Below are 20,814 nucleotides of genomic sequence, written 5' to 3'. Positions count from 1 at the left end.
TCATTTCGCGAACAATCGTATCGTGTGTCGTGTTCCACGTATCGACATAACACTGGACAATAACAATTATTTAACAGTCTGCTTGCCGATATCGATTGCAATCAGTAGAGGGGAATCGTGAGACACGTTAGCTTCGCGAAAATAACGTGATATATGAAGCTCGCAATGTGATGCATGATTCATGCTCATTTCTATACGTTGACCAGCGGAAAGATTACTTTTAATAACAAACGTGCCTTTATCTTTATAACAGTGGCTAAGAATTTTCAACGTTGGAACGAGGATTCTTATGCTTGACAGAACGGTAAATAGAAAGCGATAAGGCATACCATCACGTCGTTATTCTTACGCCAGTAAAGTTTACGTAATTACAATGAACAATAAAGGATCATTACTAGACAGGATTCGCGTTCTTACATTATGGTTAATATTATGACTCTTTTATCTCGAAAATGATACAAGCTGAATACTGAAAAAACTTGATATAATGGACGTGTAGCATTTGCAATCAGTGGGCTTTTATGCTTCGACATTTTGCAATTATCAAGACAGAAAATATCATAATGTTAAAATCCAGCGATAATAAAATTTTCTTATTAAAGATTGCCTTTTCTATCACGCATAAAGAAACAAGCTTTTGTCTGAATTAAAAAGTTTCAGAATCAATAAGGCGCTTGAACAAAAATTCTCTATCTTCAATGCGTGTAATATGATATTGTAACTGTGGAATCTTCTGTTACTGAAACACATTGCTACGCCGCGTAATTTGATTATTTTACACCACTGATTAATACCTATAGAAATGTCATAACACTAAGAATGTTGAAATCATGAAAGACGATAATGACGACGTGCACAAGAAATCGATTCATATGAAAATGACAAGTGCCATTTCGAGACGCACGGATCTAATAGGTCAAAGGTAAACCCATCAACGTGGAGAAATTTCCTCATTAATGTCTTGCATAAATTAGGGACATTATGGGTATTATTCTATCGATTCCAGATACGCATAAAGTATTTTTCTACATTTCCAACTTCCGGAAGAGAGTTGCGCTTTCACTTTGTTTCAATAAAAATAAAAACGTGCTTTAACCGAAGGGTTCGTAACATCGATATTCAAGGTCGATCAACAGTGAAAGTACGCTCGTGTATGAAAATGCACTTAACGTCAAAGTGTTATAAGTAATATTGATTATTTGTTTAAACTACGATTAGCATCAATGCGAAGCATTGATCCCTTTTTGCCGATAGCGTTTGTATTATTTTATTGATAAATATTGTTAGTAAGAATTGTCTTAGTAAAGTTGGAACAATATTTGATTGATTTACATTGATTCTTCCACTTGCTTATATCAACAGTGTAAATATTGAATCAAGAATTAATAGTTCGATATTAAAGGATAAAGAAATAAAAATTTACGCATATTAAACATTACTATTTAAATTACAGGTTTCAACTAAAAAAAGATCATGATCACATTCAGTCACCTCACGCCCGTATTCGCATTAGAAGAAACTGGGCACGTACTTGTGGGTTAAGAACGTGGTTCCCGAAGGTCAAAGGTGAAAGTAACGAGAGAATGAGGCAGAAGAATAGAGAGAGAGACGTGAAGTGAAGAACGAGCAAGGCGCCGACCGGTCGACCGACTGAATGGAACAGCGGCGCTTGGCGTACTGATTCTTACGTAAGCACAGCTCGGCGCGATGTGCCGCCCGGATTCCTAATTATTCTAATTACTTGTTTGTCCGGCTTGAAACCCATTCGATGTTCGCATTGATGTCGATTATCAATTGCCTGGTCCTTTGCTCTAAAAAGCCTTACGCTTTTATCACATATAGCTGATGGAGAAAAGAAGTCTTTTCCCATCTCATATTAACTCCTTCGGTTTAACGCAACGTAAAGTAGCCTCGTGGTCATTACCCGCGCATATTATCACGCAATTTTCTCGTTTTAATCATCTATGTGTTATCTAATTGGCCATAAAACTTCTTGAAGCAGTTATGGTAATTAATTAGCTTTCCTTTGTATCGCGATGATTTAATATCACATATGATCTTCTACTAACTACTTTGTTGCGTTAAAACTTTCGCACAATAAAGATTTAATTTTTAAAAGAGTTTATATTACAAATCAGTTATATTGTAAATAAAAGTTCAAATAACAACGAGCAATTGTTTTATCAAAAGTTCGAGATTATCTCGAAATTTCATTTGATTAAATACAAAAATACACCGGTTTAATTATAGTGCGGTCTGCACATTGCAATGTACTTTTCGATACCTGATGAGCTTTGTGTTTGACTGTAATTGACCTTTCGGGTGGACTTTCGACGAGTAATATGCAACATATTTGCATATATACGAATAACGCATGGCGATACATTGGCAATGACTATCGATTGAAATCAATTACATCGATATTGACCTCGGACGGATATTTGAAAGTAAATTTAATTTTATGTGAATTTATCACACGTGCCTCTTCTCAAATTTTAATTTGAGATAATCTTGATTCATCTATTAGATAAGAAGACAAAATGTTCCTTTATTTCATAATAAATTATATTTTTTTATAAAATAATATATGAATGATATAATTGCATATTTTGGACAGAGTTACATTTTTCTATTTTTGAGAAAAACATTTTATCTATTTATCTTGCACTTTATTTTTTAATTTATTACTTTATGCTTTTAATGAAAAATTTGTGTTCAGCTATTTATAATAATAAATAGATTACTTTTTTCTCACTCTTTTGCTTCACTCACGTATTCTCTGTGCACTTTTTCTTTCTTCTCATCTTTCAGTCATCAACGAACAAACAAAAGAAACACGAGAGACCAGACGACCATTTCGCTTTCCGACCCAGAAGAGCGTGTCGCCCCTTGAAACTCTCTCGCACCGTTTTCCTACGAGTTTCTCGCGTACAAGGTTTGTACAGCAAAAACAAGCCGTGTTACGAGTTTAAGAAATTATAAATTTCAGACTAGTATTATTTTTAATACTTGAAATGTCTTAAAATCGCACAATTTCTTTGAATCACAATTTTTAGAAAAGCTGGAGAAGAGTAACAATGTCTTTAGTGGTAGATTATTTATAACAAAAGTGTTTTTATCAAGTGAAAACTCTTTATCTATCAAATTAATCGTTGCTCCATCTAATAAAATATAAAGAGAAAATATATATTTTGCAAGCATAGATATAAAATATAACATACATTATTAATTATATATAATAATAACTATATTATTATTATATATAATATATATTATATAATATTATATTAATTATATATAATAATAAATATAATAATAACATATACAAGTACATAACAGAATATAAGATAAATTGTAAAGACATGATAATAACTCTCGATACACGGCTTGGAGCGGTATTCATAATTCGCGCGTTTGAATATTAGTACGTTTGTGACGTCACGAGATGTAATGCGCGTCGATCATTTCGCAGAATGCCGGGAGCAAAGTCAGACGTGAGCGAGCATTGTCCTGCATGTTTTCTTGTCGAAGTAAATTCCGGGCGCAATCAAAACATTGTAAGTATAGTATTTAGCGACGGGCGATCATTATGAGGTATCAATTAACGCGTATAAGCGAGATTATTAGTAATCTCAACTTCGTACATTCCAAACGTAACGGTTGCATCATGTTGAACATTCTCGAATCGTCGAAAAAATTTATCCCGTTCTGTGAACTATTTAAACCTATCTCGGACGATGGGTAATCGTCACGAAGTACTAATTAACGCGTACAGCCACAATTAGCCATTTATATTCGTTTTTATATTCGCAATTAGCAATCGATATTCGTGAAATTTATTGTACTTGTCGCGAAATTGCTCATGAAATTGTCGATGCGTATTAGCTCCGTTCTTGATATTTTATTTTAAACGTATCTCGGGCGTATTAAATTGAGTAATAGGCGATCGTCGTGTAGTTAATTAGCGTGTACGGACACGATTATCAGTTTCGATATTCGTAAAATCAATCGCATCTATTGCATTATATCGGACAATGCTCGTCGAATCGCCAAGCATCGCCATGAAGTTGCTGCGCTTCCGACTTTTTCTCACGCGTCTTAAGATGTCGGTAACGTGTGTCGATAATGTCATTTTTATAGTGACCGGAGAAATCATACGTAACTCGTGCGGAGTAAATCAGTGCGCGATCATGACCTAACCTAACTTTAATCCGTTTTTCAATAGCCGGTAATATTGGCGTCGTATCGAACAGTGCTCGTCGAAACTGCGAACAAAAGTGAGTCTTCTTTTCGTTTTTGAATTTCGGGAGTGTCGTGAGTGTCGAAGTGTCGGAAGTGATGCGATAATAAAGACAGTAAAGATAATTGCTTTTCCGACAATATTCGCGTTCGTATTTTTTGATTCGCGAGTGTTTCGGTATCTGTGTTTTGTGTCGAAAAGTGCATCGTACTTATAAAATTCGAGAATGTCGTATGATAAATTCATCGGTCGTACCGTAAGTAATAATTAGTGTCAAGCGTGTGTGTGTGTTTCAAACAACGACAAAGCCAACGGATTGCAACAGCGGAGTCAACGAATTACAACAGGGAAGTCAACGGATTTGCAACGACGGGACCAGCGATCGGTGAGTAAATTTAAATATTATATAATTAATTATTTATAAATAATATATATATTTTGACATTGTTGCGTTCCTTTCATTGTTATAATTATAGTTAAATTTTATCTAAGCAGAATTTTTTAATATAAACATATTTTATATATACTAAAAAACTTAGAAGTCATAAAATATGTAATATTTATTTAAATTTGCGCGAAAAGACAATTTCTCAAAAATTGAAAAAAATATGCGCATGCGATGCTGCATATTATTATTTAGAAATTATCTTTGTCAATATTTAAATACAGACAAAGTGTGTTATTAACAAATTAGAACTTTAGAAACTACAAACTGTTCGAAAATTATTCCATGGTTCGTTTACGATGCACATGTTTCGAAAAATAAAGAGATTTGCATTCGCCAATTCGAGAAGTGCGGCTTTCCACTCTACTTCCTCTGTGAACCTTGCGCGCACGTATGAGACCAACTCTGATCGAGATACACCGCAATGAGTAAAAGCAATATGAATCAGAGTCGGTAGCGCACGAGTCGTAAAGAAACCACACACGGAAACCGGAGTGCGCTGTATAATACATTGCAACAATGCAACTTCGCACACTTCGCGTAATTATTTCGCGCGCGAGCGTGTCGTATACACAATAGCGAAAAGTGAAAGTACGCGATATGAACTTTAATTTTTTTTTACCCGCGGGCGAGAAAAACGTTCCTAGAATCGGAGGCGAGGTAAAGACGATTAGGAAACTCGGGATGAGAATTGAATCGCATGATATGATTTATGCCTAGGCAATCAGGATGTAATAGCATGTTATACGGCGTTGAACGCGTAACTATATTGCACGCGTTATGTGAAAAAAAAAAAAAACATAGACTGCACCGGCGATTTATCGCGGCAACAATAAGGATTAAAGATGCAATTATCTCGCGCATGTATCACAATAATAAAAACGGTTAAGGTACGTGATAAATGTTTCAGATTTTTCCGCTAACATCGAGCATGAATCATTGCACGACCGCGAACTGAAAAGACATATTCGAAAGGTCATTTGACGATACGCTTCTCTCAATGTAAGACACTGTTTATTTTTAGCCATTGTTACTTATACTTCTTCTTTGAATCACGGCGACAATATATTGCTTGTTTATAAGTGATTCGAATATTAAATTTGAGATAGAGCAGAGTGCTTTGTAGATTACAACAATCTGTTTTCGATTTTCACAATAATATGAAAACAATTTTCAAATATTTAACGATACCTTATATCGACTAGCTAACAAACAACGGTAATAACTAATGGTACCATTGCTATCTAACTTTCCTCTTGGATCTAGAAAGGCGCGAAAGACTCGCGTTTTAGCAACTTTCCGCGAACTTTCCACGTGGCGGCACTTCACGCAGGAAGCGTTTTCATTGTATCAGTTTGAATTAGTAAAATTACCGGGTTTTCACGCAGCGGTTTTCACATTGCGGTCACGGTTCACTCGTCTCATCAGCTCGCTTTTTCCTTCCTACATCGAAAGGCGAAACGCCGCCGACTGTAAACGCGAGAGAGCGAGCCCGAGCTGGTCGCGCGCGAATTATCGTGGTGAGTGTCAGTGACTCGCTCGCCCACGCTTCGTAAAGAAATCGCATAGAAACTCTGATAGATACGAGCGAGTGCGTTGCACCGTTGTCGCGGTGCATATACCGTTATTGCGCAAGAAAACCGGGAATCGAAAATCAAAAAGCAGCCGCGTTTTTCTCTCCCCTTAAACACATTTCTTTAAAACGGACATTGCTGCAATACTGCAAACAGAAACGGTGTTCAAAAAGAAAAGCTAAAGCAAAGGGTAGCCGTAGCAACTGCTGTGATAAAGTTACAAGTACGGAAACATGTCGTTTGAAGATTTTATCGGTGATTTAGTGCTCTCTACTCGGCATCTTCTAAATTATCCACGGTAAATCTAATGCAATAATGTTTGACGTTGCTGCGTGTTACCCTGTAGTAGAATGCGTAGCTAATGTAAAGTGGATAATAAATGAACGAATTTGTTCTGGTGTGTAACGCTCGCTCAAAAGAATCTGCATGTACATGTTTCTGGCGAACATAAATTAATTTCCTTTATTTCCTAAAGAGTTATTATCATATTTTCGAATATCTTATGAATATTTTTATGACTTTATACTACTTGAAAAAATTTAAAAGAAGATTTAGAGATCGTATGCCTTTTGTTAAAACAGATATATAATATAAAATATTGCCGAAGAAAAGAAAAGCAATTTGAATAAAAGTAAAATAAGAAATAAATGAAAATCACAGGAAACGATTTTTTTCTTTTTTCGATCAAATAAAAACAACGAATGTTGTCCTATTAAAATAAATACATTAGTTATGAAATGTGGATAATTTAGAATAAAATATGTCATTTCAATTCTTATCTACCCACAGTTCGCGATGAGAATTGAATTTTTAGTTTATTGAAACTTTTTCGGGGCAGACAATTGTTAATGAATCATAGAGAATAACAATAGAGGAATGAATTATCGTGGCAAGACGATGCAAGCTGTAGCGGTTGTTGACACTGTCATCACGCGTCATGAGTCAGTCACGGTTCAGTCGGTCACCACTGCATACATAGAAATTTGCATGTGTGGGACGATTCGTGTGTGTAGGGCGTTCGTCGGTCACCCAGTCCGTAAAGTTGGTTCATGAAATACATTGCAGTTACGAGCGAATGATGTATAATCCGAAAGATCATAATTCACGACGAAACAATACAGCAAGCTGTACATAGCTCTATTAAAGTTCGTCGTAAACGAGCTCTTAAAAGTACTGTGTAATTTGTGTCTCTGTGCTACATTTCTAACGATAAATTTCAATGCGTTATTTATGTACATCCTATTAATATCCTATAATATTATCTCATAAGAGAAATTTTGTGAAATTATTTTTTTATTTCACTCATAAAATTGATGCAATAACAGCGTATTTGCATCCTGAAGCAATCAATTTATATCTGTTTGAAATTGTAACTAATTAATTTGATGTGAAGTAATTTAACGGCTAATTCGAGAAAACAATAATGCAGGACGCGTTCGAAAAGTAGCAATTTTCAAGGTTACAACCTCTGGCATTCGCGGCGACTGATTTTGTATATTTTGTTGTCGTGGGGTTCAAAGGGTCATCATAAATCCACGTTAGCAAATTTATAATTATCATGCCGCATATGCTGCGAGAATTACCGTAAGGTCGACAATGTGTGCACAGTCAGCGCCCAGTCACGGTTGAATAATCGCGGAACTAGCGACATTTTTCCCTCTGCCGCGTTCCTGCGCGCGCAGATAAGGTTTAATTGCTCGCGAAATACATCGCCGCGTGATTCAGACTCGTCAACGTATCACGCTAATGACGTCAAGGTGCATTAAATTGATGCGCGTACAGCGGGGGACATTGTGAAAAATTTTAAGTATTCTCAACTAAACTCAAGCACGGGTCACGCCCCATGCGTCGGCGCTCATTTCTTTTCCTAGCAATTAGCGGGGAAAAACGGACACGGCACGTTTGTTACGCATTCCGCCGTTTTCCTCATGACTCGTCACTATAAGTGGATGAAATAATAGAATCGTGCTCGCGCAAGGAGCAGTGCTTTTCTGCCGCGAGAATTACTTTCAATTTAAGTTTTATCACGATCACTTATGTCAGCGTTTTGTTTCATTTTACCGATGCGATGACATAAATATCTATCGGTATTATATGTGCAGGAGTAAACGAATAAAATAGAACGAAACAGATCCGGTATACATAATACATGAGTCGCAGTCATTGCCGTCGCCTAGTGAATTCAATTAGTCTCAGGAGATCGTATCACATGCAAATTAATCGGGAATTAAGCGGCGACATTCCCGGGTTTGCGAGACATTCGAGGTGTGCCGCGCGCATCGGCGCGGACAATCGTGCGGCGCATAATACTCGCGGTCTCGACGTGCGAAGAAAATAACTTCTCTTTCCTCTTTTACATCAGTCCCTTGTGCGTCAGTTCGCGGTAAAGAAACAAACGCGCCAAACAATACGAAGACTGGCGGCTCGCCGTAACAACGTGCTGATGTTGCACGCTAAATTTATCCCCGTGAACTACAAGAAGATACTGATAGCTACCGAATATACACGACGAGCCGTCGTTATCGCAATCAGCTTTGATGAGCGAACAAGCAATGAAAGCAGATGACGCGACTTAGGCCGGCATTCATACGCGTCTATTCGAGTCATCGGAAGCAAAAGTGGTATGACTCACGTTTAACTCGATCTTAACGATTGCAACGGTTAAAAATCACGGATTACTGTTTAATTGGAAACGAAACATTTTTTTAAAGCTCATGCCTTGAGCATCGAAACCTAACTCATTCAAGTTATATCGGTTACAATTTCTATGACTGTCAATTAACGAACAAAACACGCGCAGCGCAGTCCAGAAGCGAGCGCGGCATTGTACGCACGTCGGTGAAACACGCACGCGGATGATATATGAATATACTAAAATACGCGAATGCGAGACCTCGACTGCTCGTAAAATAAGACACGTGATTCAGGCGTCGGTCGGCCGCGTGACCGCGAATACTTTCTGTGTGGAAAAGACGCGCGCAACGCGCACACGTGCGTTTACGAGCGGCCGTGCATACACAATGCGGTGCGGTTGCATATGTGATGTGTATTGCATATATGTGTTTATGTTCATGGAGAAGGCTGCGCGCGCTCTCTTTCTCTTTTTCTCTCTCTCTCTCTCTCTCTCTGTTTTCATGCCGCCGACTCGCTCCGGGTTTCTTTGTCTCTCGCGTCTCTCGCTGCTCCTTTTTTTCTTCCCCTCCCGTGACCCCACGTTCCCTCCACTGTACTCGTACTCGTTCCCGCTTTGCTCTTTTTCGCAGAAAGCTGAGGAAGAAAGAACGTGGGAGACTTTCGGGTCGCACTCTGCACCTTTTCACTCTTATCGCTCGACGCCGCGTTATTATGCGACGAACGATTAGAGATGACTCGGGATTTTTATATCGAATTAATTTACTTGGAAGTGCAATTGACGATAGAATTATTCTGTTAACTGTTTGCGGTTAATTAAATGATTTCTTACATTGAAAACATTTTTCTTTCATGCAAAAAAATAATGAAACATTTTATGGTTATTTATACATTAGTGCAATTTTAAACTGTCAATGAAAAAATAATTTCAATTTTAATAAATTACGTGTATTAATAATTGGTGGACAATTTGTAGGAGCGCTATGAAATATATTCATCGCATAATTAATGTGCATAGGTATTTTTATCTTCGACAATATGGAATTCTCATAATTTAATTTGAGAAAAATTACATAAAATCTTTCACATAAATATTCACGAGTCTCCTCGTTGTAGATTTTTTGAAAAAGTTGCAAAATTAGCATCTCGGATAAAAAAAGACTCGTTGGTTTGCAGATAAGGAAATCTTAATGCTCACACGTGTAACGGTCGAGCCTGCACATAAAGCAGTTTCAATTATTTCCGAAGGTCTTCCGCGACAGAAAAATGATTGGGTTGGCATATCACTGATATTACGGAACGAATTAACGGTAATTCAGCGTTTCCGACATTTATATGAACCGTGAAAAATACACGATTGCAATCACGTGCGATGTTGTTTTGTAAATTTCGACGTTCAATCGTCTCAAAGATAAACGGCGAATGTAGATAATTACTTCACCAAGGACGATATATAGATGCGTTTTTGTTTCATATTCAAAGCATATGTGCATTATTTTATTCTTTATCATCCGTTGAATTAATGAGGTTTTGAGTGCAATAATCGCGATTTAATCTTTATTTTATGCTGGTGAAAAAATGTACCCTTTTTATTTGCGCGTAAATCAAGTCAACAGACAACGTGATGCATTTAAAGATACAGAGTACACCAAATTATAACAATGTTATTTATTTCTTCCTCGCAACTTGTGAAAAACTAGCTTTTTAATTACAAGAAGTACATATTATTTACCTTATAAAGAAATTATGCTGTTATGTAAAAGTAATTTTATTCAAAATTAAGTGATTAAGGAAAGTAATTAAAAAGTAATTTTGTTTAAATAATTATAAATTAATTTATCAGTTTATATTCAAGATTAATTTAGAAATCAAAAATTAATTAATGATTCATTTATGCAACTGAAAACTAATGTTGCATTATGTGCTACCTAAAAATAAAATTTAAAGAACAAATTTGATAAATAAAATTTATCAATGATCTACAGTAAATTTAAGAAAGTTAATTCGAGCTGCTTATCTGGATATCTTGCGTGCGTAATATCTTATCGATTTCTTACTGAAATTTGCGATTTTACGGATCCAACTAATTTTCGACCCTCCAGTTTCACGCTTGAATGTTTATTATTGGATTGTAAGCGTGCATCGTGTGATAGCATCGCCATAATAATTGACCAATAAACATGTTTCTAGATCATCAGTTTATCTTTCGTTACGTAAGCCGCGTTAAAAACATCGTACAAATATTGTGCAAAAAAGGTTTTAATCTAACGCAGTTTATATTAATTTTTCTAAATATTTTATAACAAGTTTATCTAAAGCAGACGCTGAGACAATATTGAATCTGCTTCACATTTTGTAAAACAACAAAAGTAATACTCGCTTAAATTATTTGGCACTCGTGTGGAGTAATTTTCAAATAATGTTAAATTCGCTTTATACACTAGAAGATAAGAGATTCAGCACTCCATCTCAATTTCAATCGAAATTGGAGACAACAGGAAATACACTATAGCAGGAAATATGAGCACTCTCGTCGAATGACCGAAATTGGTCAGCGTTTTTTTTTTTTTTGGTTAGAGGACAGACCAGTTGAACCTGAATGAGCGATTCAGGTGAACGTTAACTGCAACGAAGTCTAATATCGTTAAAGTCACAAATATCCGCGCGTACGGCTTCGTATGATTTATAGTGACATATTAATGTTGCCCAATGGCCAAAGGATAAATCATATTGATAAAACGCGAGGCTCTTGGAAAAAATAATAGCGCACGAAATGAGTATGTGCGGAGATTAGTAATTAACAACTTTAATCAAGAAGAAAGTATGACGGCTGTAAGTCAAGGAAATTTCTCTGAAATGAAAATTCTTTCTTCTGGCCTTAATTGAATCGTGCGTTGTACTTGTTTGCGATTAGCTTGATTTACCGCATCAAAATCGAAAAAACAAACGTTATGTAGTATCATTATATGTCATGATGGAGATCTCAGTTATTATTTATTGAATTTTTTAACAGTAGATAATCTCGAGTCAAATTAATTTGAAATGATGACGTACTCTATGCATGACCTAAATTGATCACAAACTGATTTTATTTTTTATTCTCATATTTTTTTCAATCTGTAATTTTAACAGCAGTTTGTTTTTTATTTTCTTTATTTTTATTAGCACTTTTACGATATCAATAATCGATGTAATCGATACATGTTACCAATCGGGCGTGAGCGGAAACAAAGCTGTCCGGAAAACCGGTCCCAGATTTTTTCTAGAGCGTGACCACGCTTCAGGCTAACCGGCCCGAATTGGAAACTTTAAGAATCATCGTGTAAATCAAGTGTGAAAGTGAAATCGAGAGCCGGTAAGAGACGCTCCTCGGCGCACTCTCGCTTTCTCTCGCACGATGTAGATTTTGATCCTTTGAGATTCAATATCTAGGATTATGCTAATCATATGTCACATCGAGCAATCGATAAATAATAAATAATTGCAATTGGCAAAATACAAATTGCCAGACGAAAAAATTATATCAATTATATTTCTACTTTATAAACTTTTATTTTAAAAAATATAGTGAATTGACAGCCTTAAAGCCTTTTAGTATTTTTCGATTATATAATATGTTATTGCACATAATGCGAAAATTGATTAACCTTACGCAATGATGACAATATTGACGTAAACACGAGATGCTCGATGTGGTGTAATTTCTTAAGATTATCTCGGATCGCGAAAGGTTAACTTGGCGTTGGAAGAAATTACAATTATTGTGTCGAAGACGAGCAGTGCGAAAAGTGCAAGGTGCGCGGAAATGGCTCGTGTCCTTTCCTCTGTGTCGCTTTTGTGCCCACCAGTCCCTTTTCATAAATACGAAAAAAAGGGACCAGGTTTTAAGGGAACCCGTTGCACCGTCTTATACCGTTCATGGAGCCATTTACAAATTTACGAAATAACAGTAAATAAAATCGTTTTGTAATATTTCCTTATTTCAAAAAGACTTTAACGAATATCTTGTAAATATTTCTCTGTAAAAAAAAATCTTTTACATATAGAGATTAATAACGGATATTTTTTAATAAATTTTGAAACTTTTTTCATAATTTACATTTGGAAAATATTTGAATATACATTTCAAATATAATATATAAAAAATAGATTTAGATAAAATGATTTAGATAATGAGATCGAAATTTTATGAATTATTGCTTTGCGTGTGAAATATCGCACTTTAAGGTGAATATTTCAAATCATTGTCCTTAAATGTAGTATTACAAAACTACATAATTAAAACTAATATTTTTATCCTAATTTGTTCAAAATTTAAAGTTACGGTGTCATAGCAATTATAATTATACAATATTTTAATCACGATTATTGAACTTTTTTTCAAATGTGTTATATTCTTACTAGCAACGTTTTCCGTTCATTTTTGCATCGTGAGAAGCATTCGTTGTGAACGAAAACAGGCCATTTCGTCAACTACCTAAATAATCGGGATCGCACAAATCCCTGTAAAAACCGGCCGAACTTGCCTCACAAAGCCTTGCAAAAAAGAAGTTCCAGAAAGCGATGCAACGAGTTGCAGAGGAACGGACGGGTCTTCGCCTTATCCTTTTGTGGTGGCGTGTAGCAGGTCTTTTCAAAAATATGGGAAAATTTGTCCTGCTGAAGGGAAGTCGAAGAAGCATAAAAGAGTGGGGAACGTGCTACGCCAATGGTGCCGGGAATCGGGCAGTATAGAAGAGGCAGGGGCAGAGCAGTGCACAAAGAGGGGTCCCCCCCGGTGTCCCTCCTTCCTTCTCCCACCCTTTCATTCTCTCGGTCACTCCTTCTTCAGCACCGGCAAACCTGAAGCAACAGGTTCCTACGCCCCTTCTTCGCGTTCGTCGAGCGGCTTTTTGTTGCCACTGACGATGTACCGGGCACGCTGCACACTCTTGGGGCGAGGTTTCCGCTTTTAGAAAAATTCAGAGGATTTACGCGTGCATTTTCGCTTCAAAGATGCTAGTTTCGCGAAAAATGAAGATAAATAAGTGTTTCACGTGCGTTGCGAGAATTCAATTCAGGAATATAAATTAAATATATGTAGATTAAAGCTGCACTTGCAACTTTAATAATCTCAGATTTGTTTTAGAAAATAGATTTATTGTTGTCATTGTTTTATTTATATTATTTTAAATTGTTGTTCTAGGAGTATACTTAAAATCCAGCTTATACAATTAGATCTAATAAGAAATGCTTTCTAGATGCTTCTATAATTTATGTATTGCATGTCACTTGTTCAACATGTCGCAATGCAATAAGCAAGTCATTTGCTTGAATGATGAGTTCTATTCGTCATTTTGTCTATTATTTCATTTGTGACTCAGCTCTATAGTATTCTAATCATTTCGTATGTATAATAATCGATTCCGAGTGATTCATCATAATTTTTACCTCGAACCCAAATTAAAATGCACTAATCAGTGTAAATATAGTCAAGATAAGAAATTTACAAAGATGGTTTTCTTAATGAAGAAATCTCCAAGCATTACACGACTCTTGTCACAAAAATTTCCACATCTAATGATAATCAACACGTCAATTTTGACTGCGCTCGCGGTAGTCGAATATCGAAAGTTGAAAGTCCACCCGATCGAACGAGTTTCGAAATCGAGCCGAGGAGAAATTGCCGAGGAAAGTTACGCACGATTATCGTTCAAAAAGGGAGAAAAAAAGAGGTAACGCGTGGCAAAGTACACATCGCGTAGTTGAAGCGAAAAAAAGAACAGCCGAAGACAACGATTGCAAAAATTATCTTTACTTTCCAAAATTATGAAACATGTAGTTAATCATGAGTGATAGAACTTACAGTGGCATTAAAAATCGGGCAAATTATGATATTCAAACCAAAAAAAATTTTCTACGACTGCTAATGTTTTAAATAATCGTACGTTTCGTCGATGCAACAACATCTGAAAATTGTGAAACCAATATGATTTCAGGCAGATAAATTTCGATATGAACGTAAAAAAAATAGATCTCAAGCTAATTGACGTAATTCAAGATAAATAAAGACAACGATTATTTCCACATATTTAAAGTGTCGCGAAGTGTCGCGATTTGATTTCATTTGTTAGATGCAGAGTAGCAACATTGGCAAAGGTCGTCGAGACATCGCAACGCACATGACGTCACGTGATATGCGATAATTATTTCCGTGGTGGTGTGTACTTTCCTCTTTCTATATCTTTTTTTTTTTTTTTGTTTAAATTCGCGTATGCTTAATCGTGTTTGCATGATAATAAGACGGGAAATGACAAGTGAGCCGGCTCGCAATGGTAGACTCATTCCGGAAATCGTATGATACATACGCGTTCGCGCCACGCATAATTACGCGACGAAGACGTGTAGTGACATATGAGTATGTTTTCAGAAATAATGTCTGGCGGTAGCGTATTAATACGTAGAATTGCCGCAAACCTGAAAATCTTCGTTCCTTTTGTCTCGTGTATACTTGTATAAGACATTCAAGAATCACCGGATGTCCTGCCAACCACAAATAAAGCCACGAAAACAGCAGTTGATTCTCCGTCGACAGATTGAGAGTTTTGTGTCAATGCGCGTGCAAGCAATCAATTTTACATATGTGTAGTACAAGTCATATTGAATAAAAAGTTGACTTGTCGTTTCGTTCGTTTAGCTTCTCGATCAGTATCAGTTTCTACAACGATAACATATAGACGATACCACATCGTATATCACACGCATACACGCAAGAAAAATGACGGTTTCACAATATCTCTGTGTGAAGCAATCGCGTATCCTTGTATTATTCCCCATAATGTATGAGCGAAGGATACACAACGGATGAAAATGATGTTTACAGAAAGATGGTAATCGTTCCTTTCGCAATACGTACTGTATTGCTTGATAATTGAATATTAATTAAATGACATACATATGTATGAAACGTGTGTGGAGTCAACTTTTTTACTCATTTCATTTATCGTGTCTTCATTTATACCAGTGCTCGGAATTAGTCTGAACATTTCAGCCGATTTCCGTGGTATACGCCTCCTTTCCTCTCCTTACCGCGCGCGCCGCAGCCGCTAGGGCCAGCGCCGCCGAGCGTTAGGAGCGGCACTATCTGATTAGGTTCTATGAGTAGGTTCTTCTCCCTATTTATTAAAATTTAAAAAAATTTATTAAAATTTATTAAAAATAAATTTTTTTTTTAAATTTATTAAGTGGAAATATTTCAATAGATTTCTACGTCACCCATAAGGTACTAATACTGACACGTTTTTCAAAAAGTGGTTTCTATCTACATTATTGCATCAATTGTTCATTCTCATAAAAGGCCAAGAAAATCTAATTAAGAAAATTTCTTTTATATATATTTTTTTTTAAATTAAGAATTTATTTTTATCTTTAGTGGAATAGATCTACGGGGGAAACCACTTAAAAAAAAACGCGTCAGCATTAGTATCTCATGGGTGACGTGGAAATCTATTGAAATATTTCCACTTAATAAATTTAAAAATAAAAAATTTATTTTTAATAAATTTTAATACATTTTTAAAAATTTTAATAAATAGGGAGAAGAACCCACTCATAATCAGATAGTGTCGCTCTTAACGCTCGGCAGCGCTGGCCCTAGCGGCTGCGGCGCGCGCGGTAAGGAGAGGAAAGGAGGCGTATACCACGGAAATCGGCTGAAATGTTCAGACTAATTCCGAGCACTGATTTATACGAATGTACATTTTACATGTCAGAGAGATCGAGTGTATTTTATTTCTTGTATGATTTAATCATGTTTTTGCTATCTCTAACAGAACGTGCACACGTATAATGCAATAAAATACGCGCGTTCAATCATATTTTCAAATAGATTATATAAATATATAATATAATGTTACATTGCATTAAAGCCACGATACCTTTATAAGATTAACTTGTACACACATTTCGTTATGGCGTATCCTGTCGTACTGTCGCTTTGAGGTCACAGCAAAAGTTGTACGTAAATACACAAAACCGCAGTACAAACACATAAAAACCATTCGCCTCATCCGTTGGACACGTGATATTCAGGAATAAATAAAAGATTAGAATACGATTTCGATAAGTCATCTCTGTGGGTTCGGAAAATCCGGATTTGCAAAAATGTAAAAGGCAACGATCTTGCGCTAGATCTAATACAAACAATATTTGTTTTTCAATAAATTCTACTAATTAAGATTGCTATTCTTGAAATTCTGTCATCTGTTATTTCGTTATTATAGTGTAATGGTTCTAAAAATATATATCTAAAATAGGAGATATAAAATTCTCGAAAAAATTTGCATTCTTGAAAGTCGCCAGTAAGTCGTCGATTGCGTTAAAAAAAAGAATAGCAATCTTGATTATACCAAGAATAGTCATACTTGTCGTCCCACGTCACTTCTCTCCCGTTCATTAGTAAAATTACAGTTAATGAGTATGGCTCATACTATTCGTTAACGACATATTTACTTCACTGCATTGGATGATCTAAGACTCGTTTAATGTGCTCGGCTCCGTTAATGTGCACTCAAGTTTTTCCGCGTAAACATTCACATGTATTTGTTGGAACGTTCGAGGACGTGTTGTGATAGAACGCGTAATAAATACATTTTTTCGTTTCTATCGTGTTGCACGATGATGCGACGGCGCGGTCCGAGCAGAGTACAGCGAGAGCGAGAATGCATTTGTTAATCCAATACGCAGCAACACAAACGCGCGCGCGAGCGGTACCACCAAGTACCAGCACGATTCCGTGCGTGGAGAACAGCGCGCGAATTCTCGCCGACACGTGCCGGTCGCATCTCCTTGCAAGAGAATCGTACAACGTAACACGAAAATGATACCTCTAACGAACAACAGTCGCAAGTGTTAAGAATTGCTTTCGCGAAAATTGCAGTTGAAAAGGTTTCCATTAAATCATTCTTTCGTTAGAAATTCACGACAATCTCAAATAGTTCGAGTATCTGTTATTATTTAATAACTGTCATTACGGAGGTGTTACTCGTGCTTCGTTTTCCTTTTTAAATCCTCTTAAAATCCACGGGCGCGTCATAAGATTCGACGAGAGGCTCGCTCGCGTCACACAGAGAAACTCACGTCGGAGGAGAAACCAAAGAGAGTGTTGTGCCTAGTTCTCTCTAAGGTGAGAGTTTAGCTCGACTCGCAAAGGCCTTTTATTTACGTCGTGCGAGAACGCGCGACCGTCTGTCCGAGTGATGAAGGCCTTACGACTTATCGACGCGAAACGGAGAATACGACGCGTGACTGGTAGCGATCATTGTTAATACGTTCAGCTGATAGGTGGATTATAATATATTATTATTAACGGATGCCGATTTTTGTGAGGCTATTCAAATTTAAATTTATTTATACCACGCTGGATTTTGGAGAAACATTTCTAAATTCAATTTAAAGTGTTTATGTCGAAAATATTCGTGTTTCCGTTTTGCATACATATTAATCTCATGGACATTTGATTTAATCATTGCCAAAGTAATCGAAAAACACTTCAGATAGCAAAGAAGAGTTTTCAGAAATACCATGTTGTATCATATCGTACTAGAATTTAAATCAAGATATTAATAATAGATGAATATCGTTCAAAAAATATTGATATTTAAGATTATGTATATCTGACAGATAATAAGGATAAAATGATAAATAAGAAGCTCAATAGGTTGATTGTATAGAAGCATTTCAATTATTAAAATTGTTTAAAATTCGTTCTGTTGAATTTGTCACACAATTTCGATTAAAATATTCCGTGTCGACCAACAACATATTAATTGATCGAGTAATTATAGGTTTTTACTGAAAAATTTGTAAATTACAAATTCAAGATTAATTCGACGTGTCTCTTGTAGTAGATAATAATAGTCGAAACGATTATGCCGAACTGTGTGACGTATGAAATCAAAAGAAATGGATTTTTATCACGCCGAAGAACGGTCTAAAAACCATAAATAACAGTCTAAAAACATCTGCAATCGATAAATATCGCGATCAACGCCCGAAATCTTCTAGAGAATTTCATTGCTTTCTGAAAAAATATCGATGTTTCCTTGTTATTATAAACACAGTATCATCAGACATATGTAAAAAAAACGGAATATTAATGCACAGAGATCGATTCTTGGTTCAGCTAGATATTTTTCTTGCCGATATGTGTGTTTTTAGTATTTCGAATTATAATCTGTTTCTGCTTGCGTAAAATCTCGATTCATGGACGCTCCGCGTCGCCGTGTCGATCGTCATATTTCCAGAAATATTGAAAATACGAATAACGGATCACGTGGAAGTGAGATTCAATCTACCACCGAAATGATATGATCGAGGATTTTAATGTTCCCCGGCGACACACATGTTACATATTTCCGATTATATCTCGTGAATAATTCCTGATGCATGATCGTTGCGTGTCGGAATTACCTTGCTTCGCGCTCGCGCCGTTTTATTAAAAGGGAAAAAAAAAGAAGCACTCAAAAAACAATAAGTCAACGCGGTCGTGTCTCACGCACACATCAAAAAATAAACGAACCAATCTTTTGATGATGCACACACATATATATGTATACACATTTTATTAAATGATATAAAATTTACTGACATAAGCACGCTTCGGAATAAACAAATTAAATTGATCCTCCAACGGTATTGTGACAATAAATGAAATCGAAAATAATTATTTTAACATTAAACAAATTAACGTACGAACAGTAAACATGAAACAAAATTTAATAAACATTCTTTTATATTGTTCATGAAGAAATCATGTTGAAAAAATTGTAGAATTTTGTTGTGTCATATAACCAACGAATTTTAGGAATGAAAATTCGCATTAGTTTTGTGCACATCCCACCTACCTGTGGACATCCGGCTCAGAGTTGGTTTTGCATTGAAAAGCAGTGGGTAGATGGGTAGGTAGGTAGGTAGGTAAAAGATACAGCATTGGTGGAATGGTAAGGGACGAGGAATTTCGAAATTCAGCAGGTTTATAGTTATAAAGCCCACATTGAGAGAAAAACTTCACAATACCGTTCGAAGATTCATTTATTTACTTTACAATATACGAAATTCAAGCGTAGCAGAAATGCCTTTGCGGTCTCGTCCCTCGTACATTCTCCGTATTTATTATGTACGATTTTCAGTATTTACTCCGCGAAGAGAGACTTTCTCGCTAATCTCGGATACTGTAAGATTTAAGATTGCAGTTTAATAAATTTACCTTAAAAAGAGGATCGCTGCACTCGAACATGGGGGTACTCATGACAGCAGTCGACATGTTCCTCGCTTTCGCACAAAAACACACTGTTGTATCTCTGGAGCTTCTGCCCCTTTTTCAATCCTCCTTTCTTTCTCGTCCCTCGCAGCGAGCGTCAAAGCAGCAGCTAGTCGTGGATACGTGCTTTAAGGGAACTTTCTTCAGAACACAATAAAACTGCCACTCCGACCGTATGCGCCGCTATATACGCCGCCGTAGCTCGCATCGAAAGCACCCACGCGTAAAACAGTACGTGTCCCGATCGCGACACGTGTATCGGAACGTTAATAAAAACAGGAACGGGCGAGACGGAAAGAGACGTATGCGCGCGTCTGTGAAGGAACGAACGGGCAAAGTAATGATCTAGGCGCGGATCAACCGGCTTTCTGTAAATCGACGTCGATGTTCGTTTCTACGTACAGGAGATACGTTTTCGTCGATCGTTGTGTGAATGACGCTTCTCGTTCTCTGCTTCGTGTTACGAACTTGAACTTGGCACTTTTGTTCGTCAAAGTGAGTACCCGTACCTCGAATTTGTGTACCCGGTACTCGTGTCCGGTGCACTCAACAACGTTTACAGTAGAGCCTCCCAAAACTAACTGAGTGCCGCACCGCTTATGCCGGCAAGAGAGAACACGCAGAC

The 20,814-nt window shown here is 36.5% G+C and overlaps 1 protein-coding gene across 1 annotated transcript in view; it reads right to left on the bottom strand.

Annotated features, from left to right (window-relative positions):
- Tis11 (Tis11 zinc finger protein) overlaps positions 1–20,814 on the bottom strand; it is a 33,297-nt gene extending 12,483 nt beyond the window's left edge. Inside the window, exon 1 of the mRNA XM_012363098.2 lies at positions 20,136–20,814. Coding sequence (XP_012218521.2) covers positions 20,136–20,192 — 57 coding nt within the window. The 5' untranslated portion in view covers positions 20,193–20,814. The remainder of the gene's footprint in view (positions 1–20,135) is intronic.

Source organism: Linepithema humile, chromosome 1 (genome assembly GCF_040581485.1).
Source record: "Linepithema humile isolate Giens D197 chromosome 1, Lhum_UNIL_v1.0, whole genome shotgun sequence".
NCBI classification, from domain to species: domain Eukaryota; kingdom Metazoa; phylum Arthropoda; class Insecta; order Hymenoptera; family Formicidae; genus Linepithema; species Linepithema humile.
The sequence above is the reverse complement of the archived record's forward strand: the minus strand, read 5'-3'. Positions and strand labels throughout refer to the sequence as shown.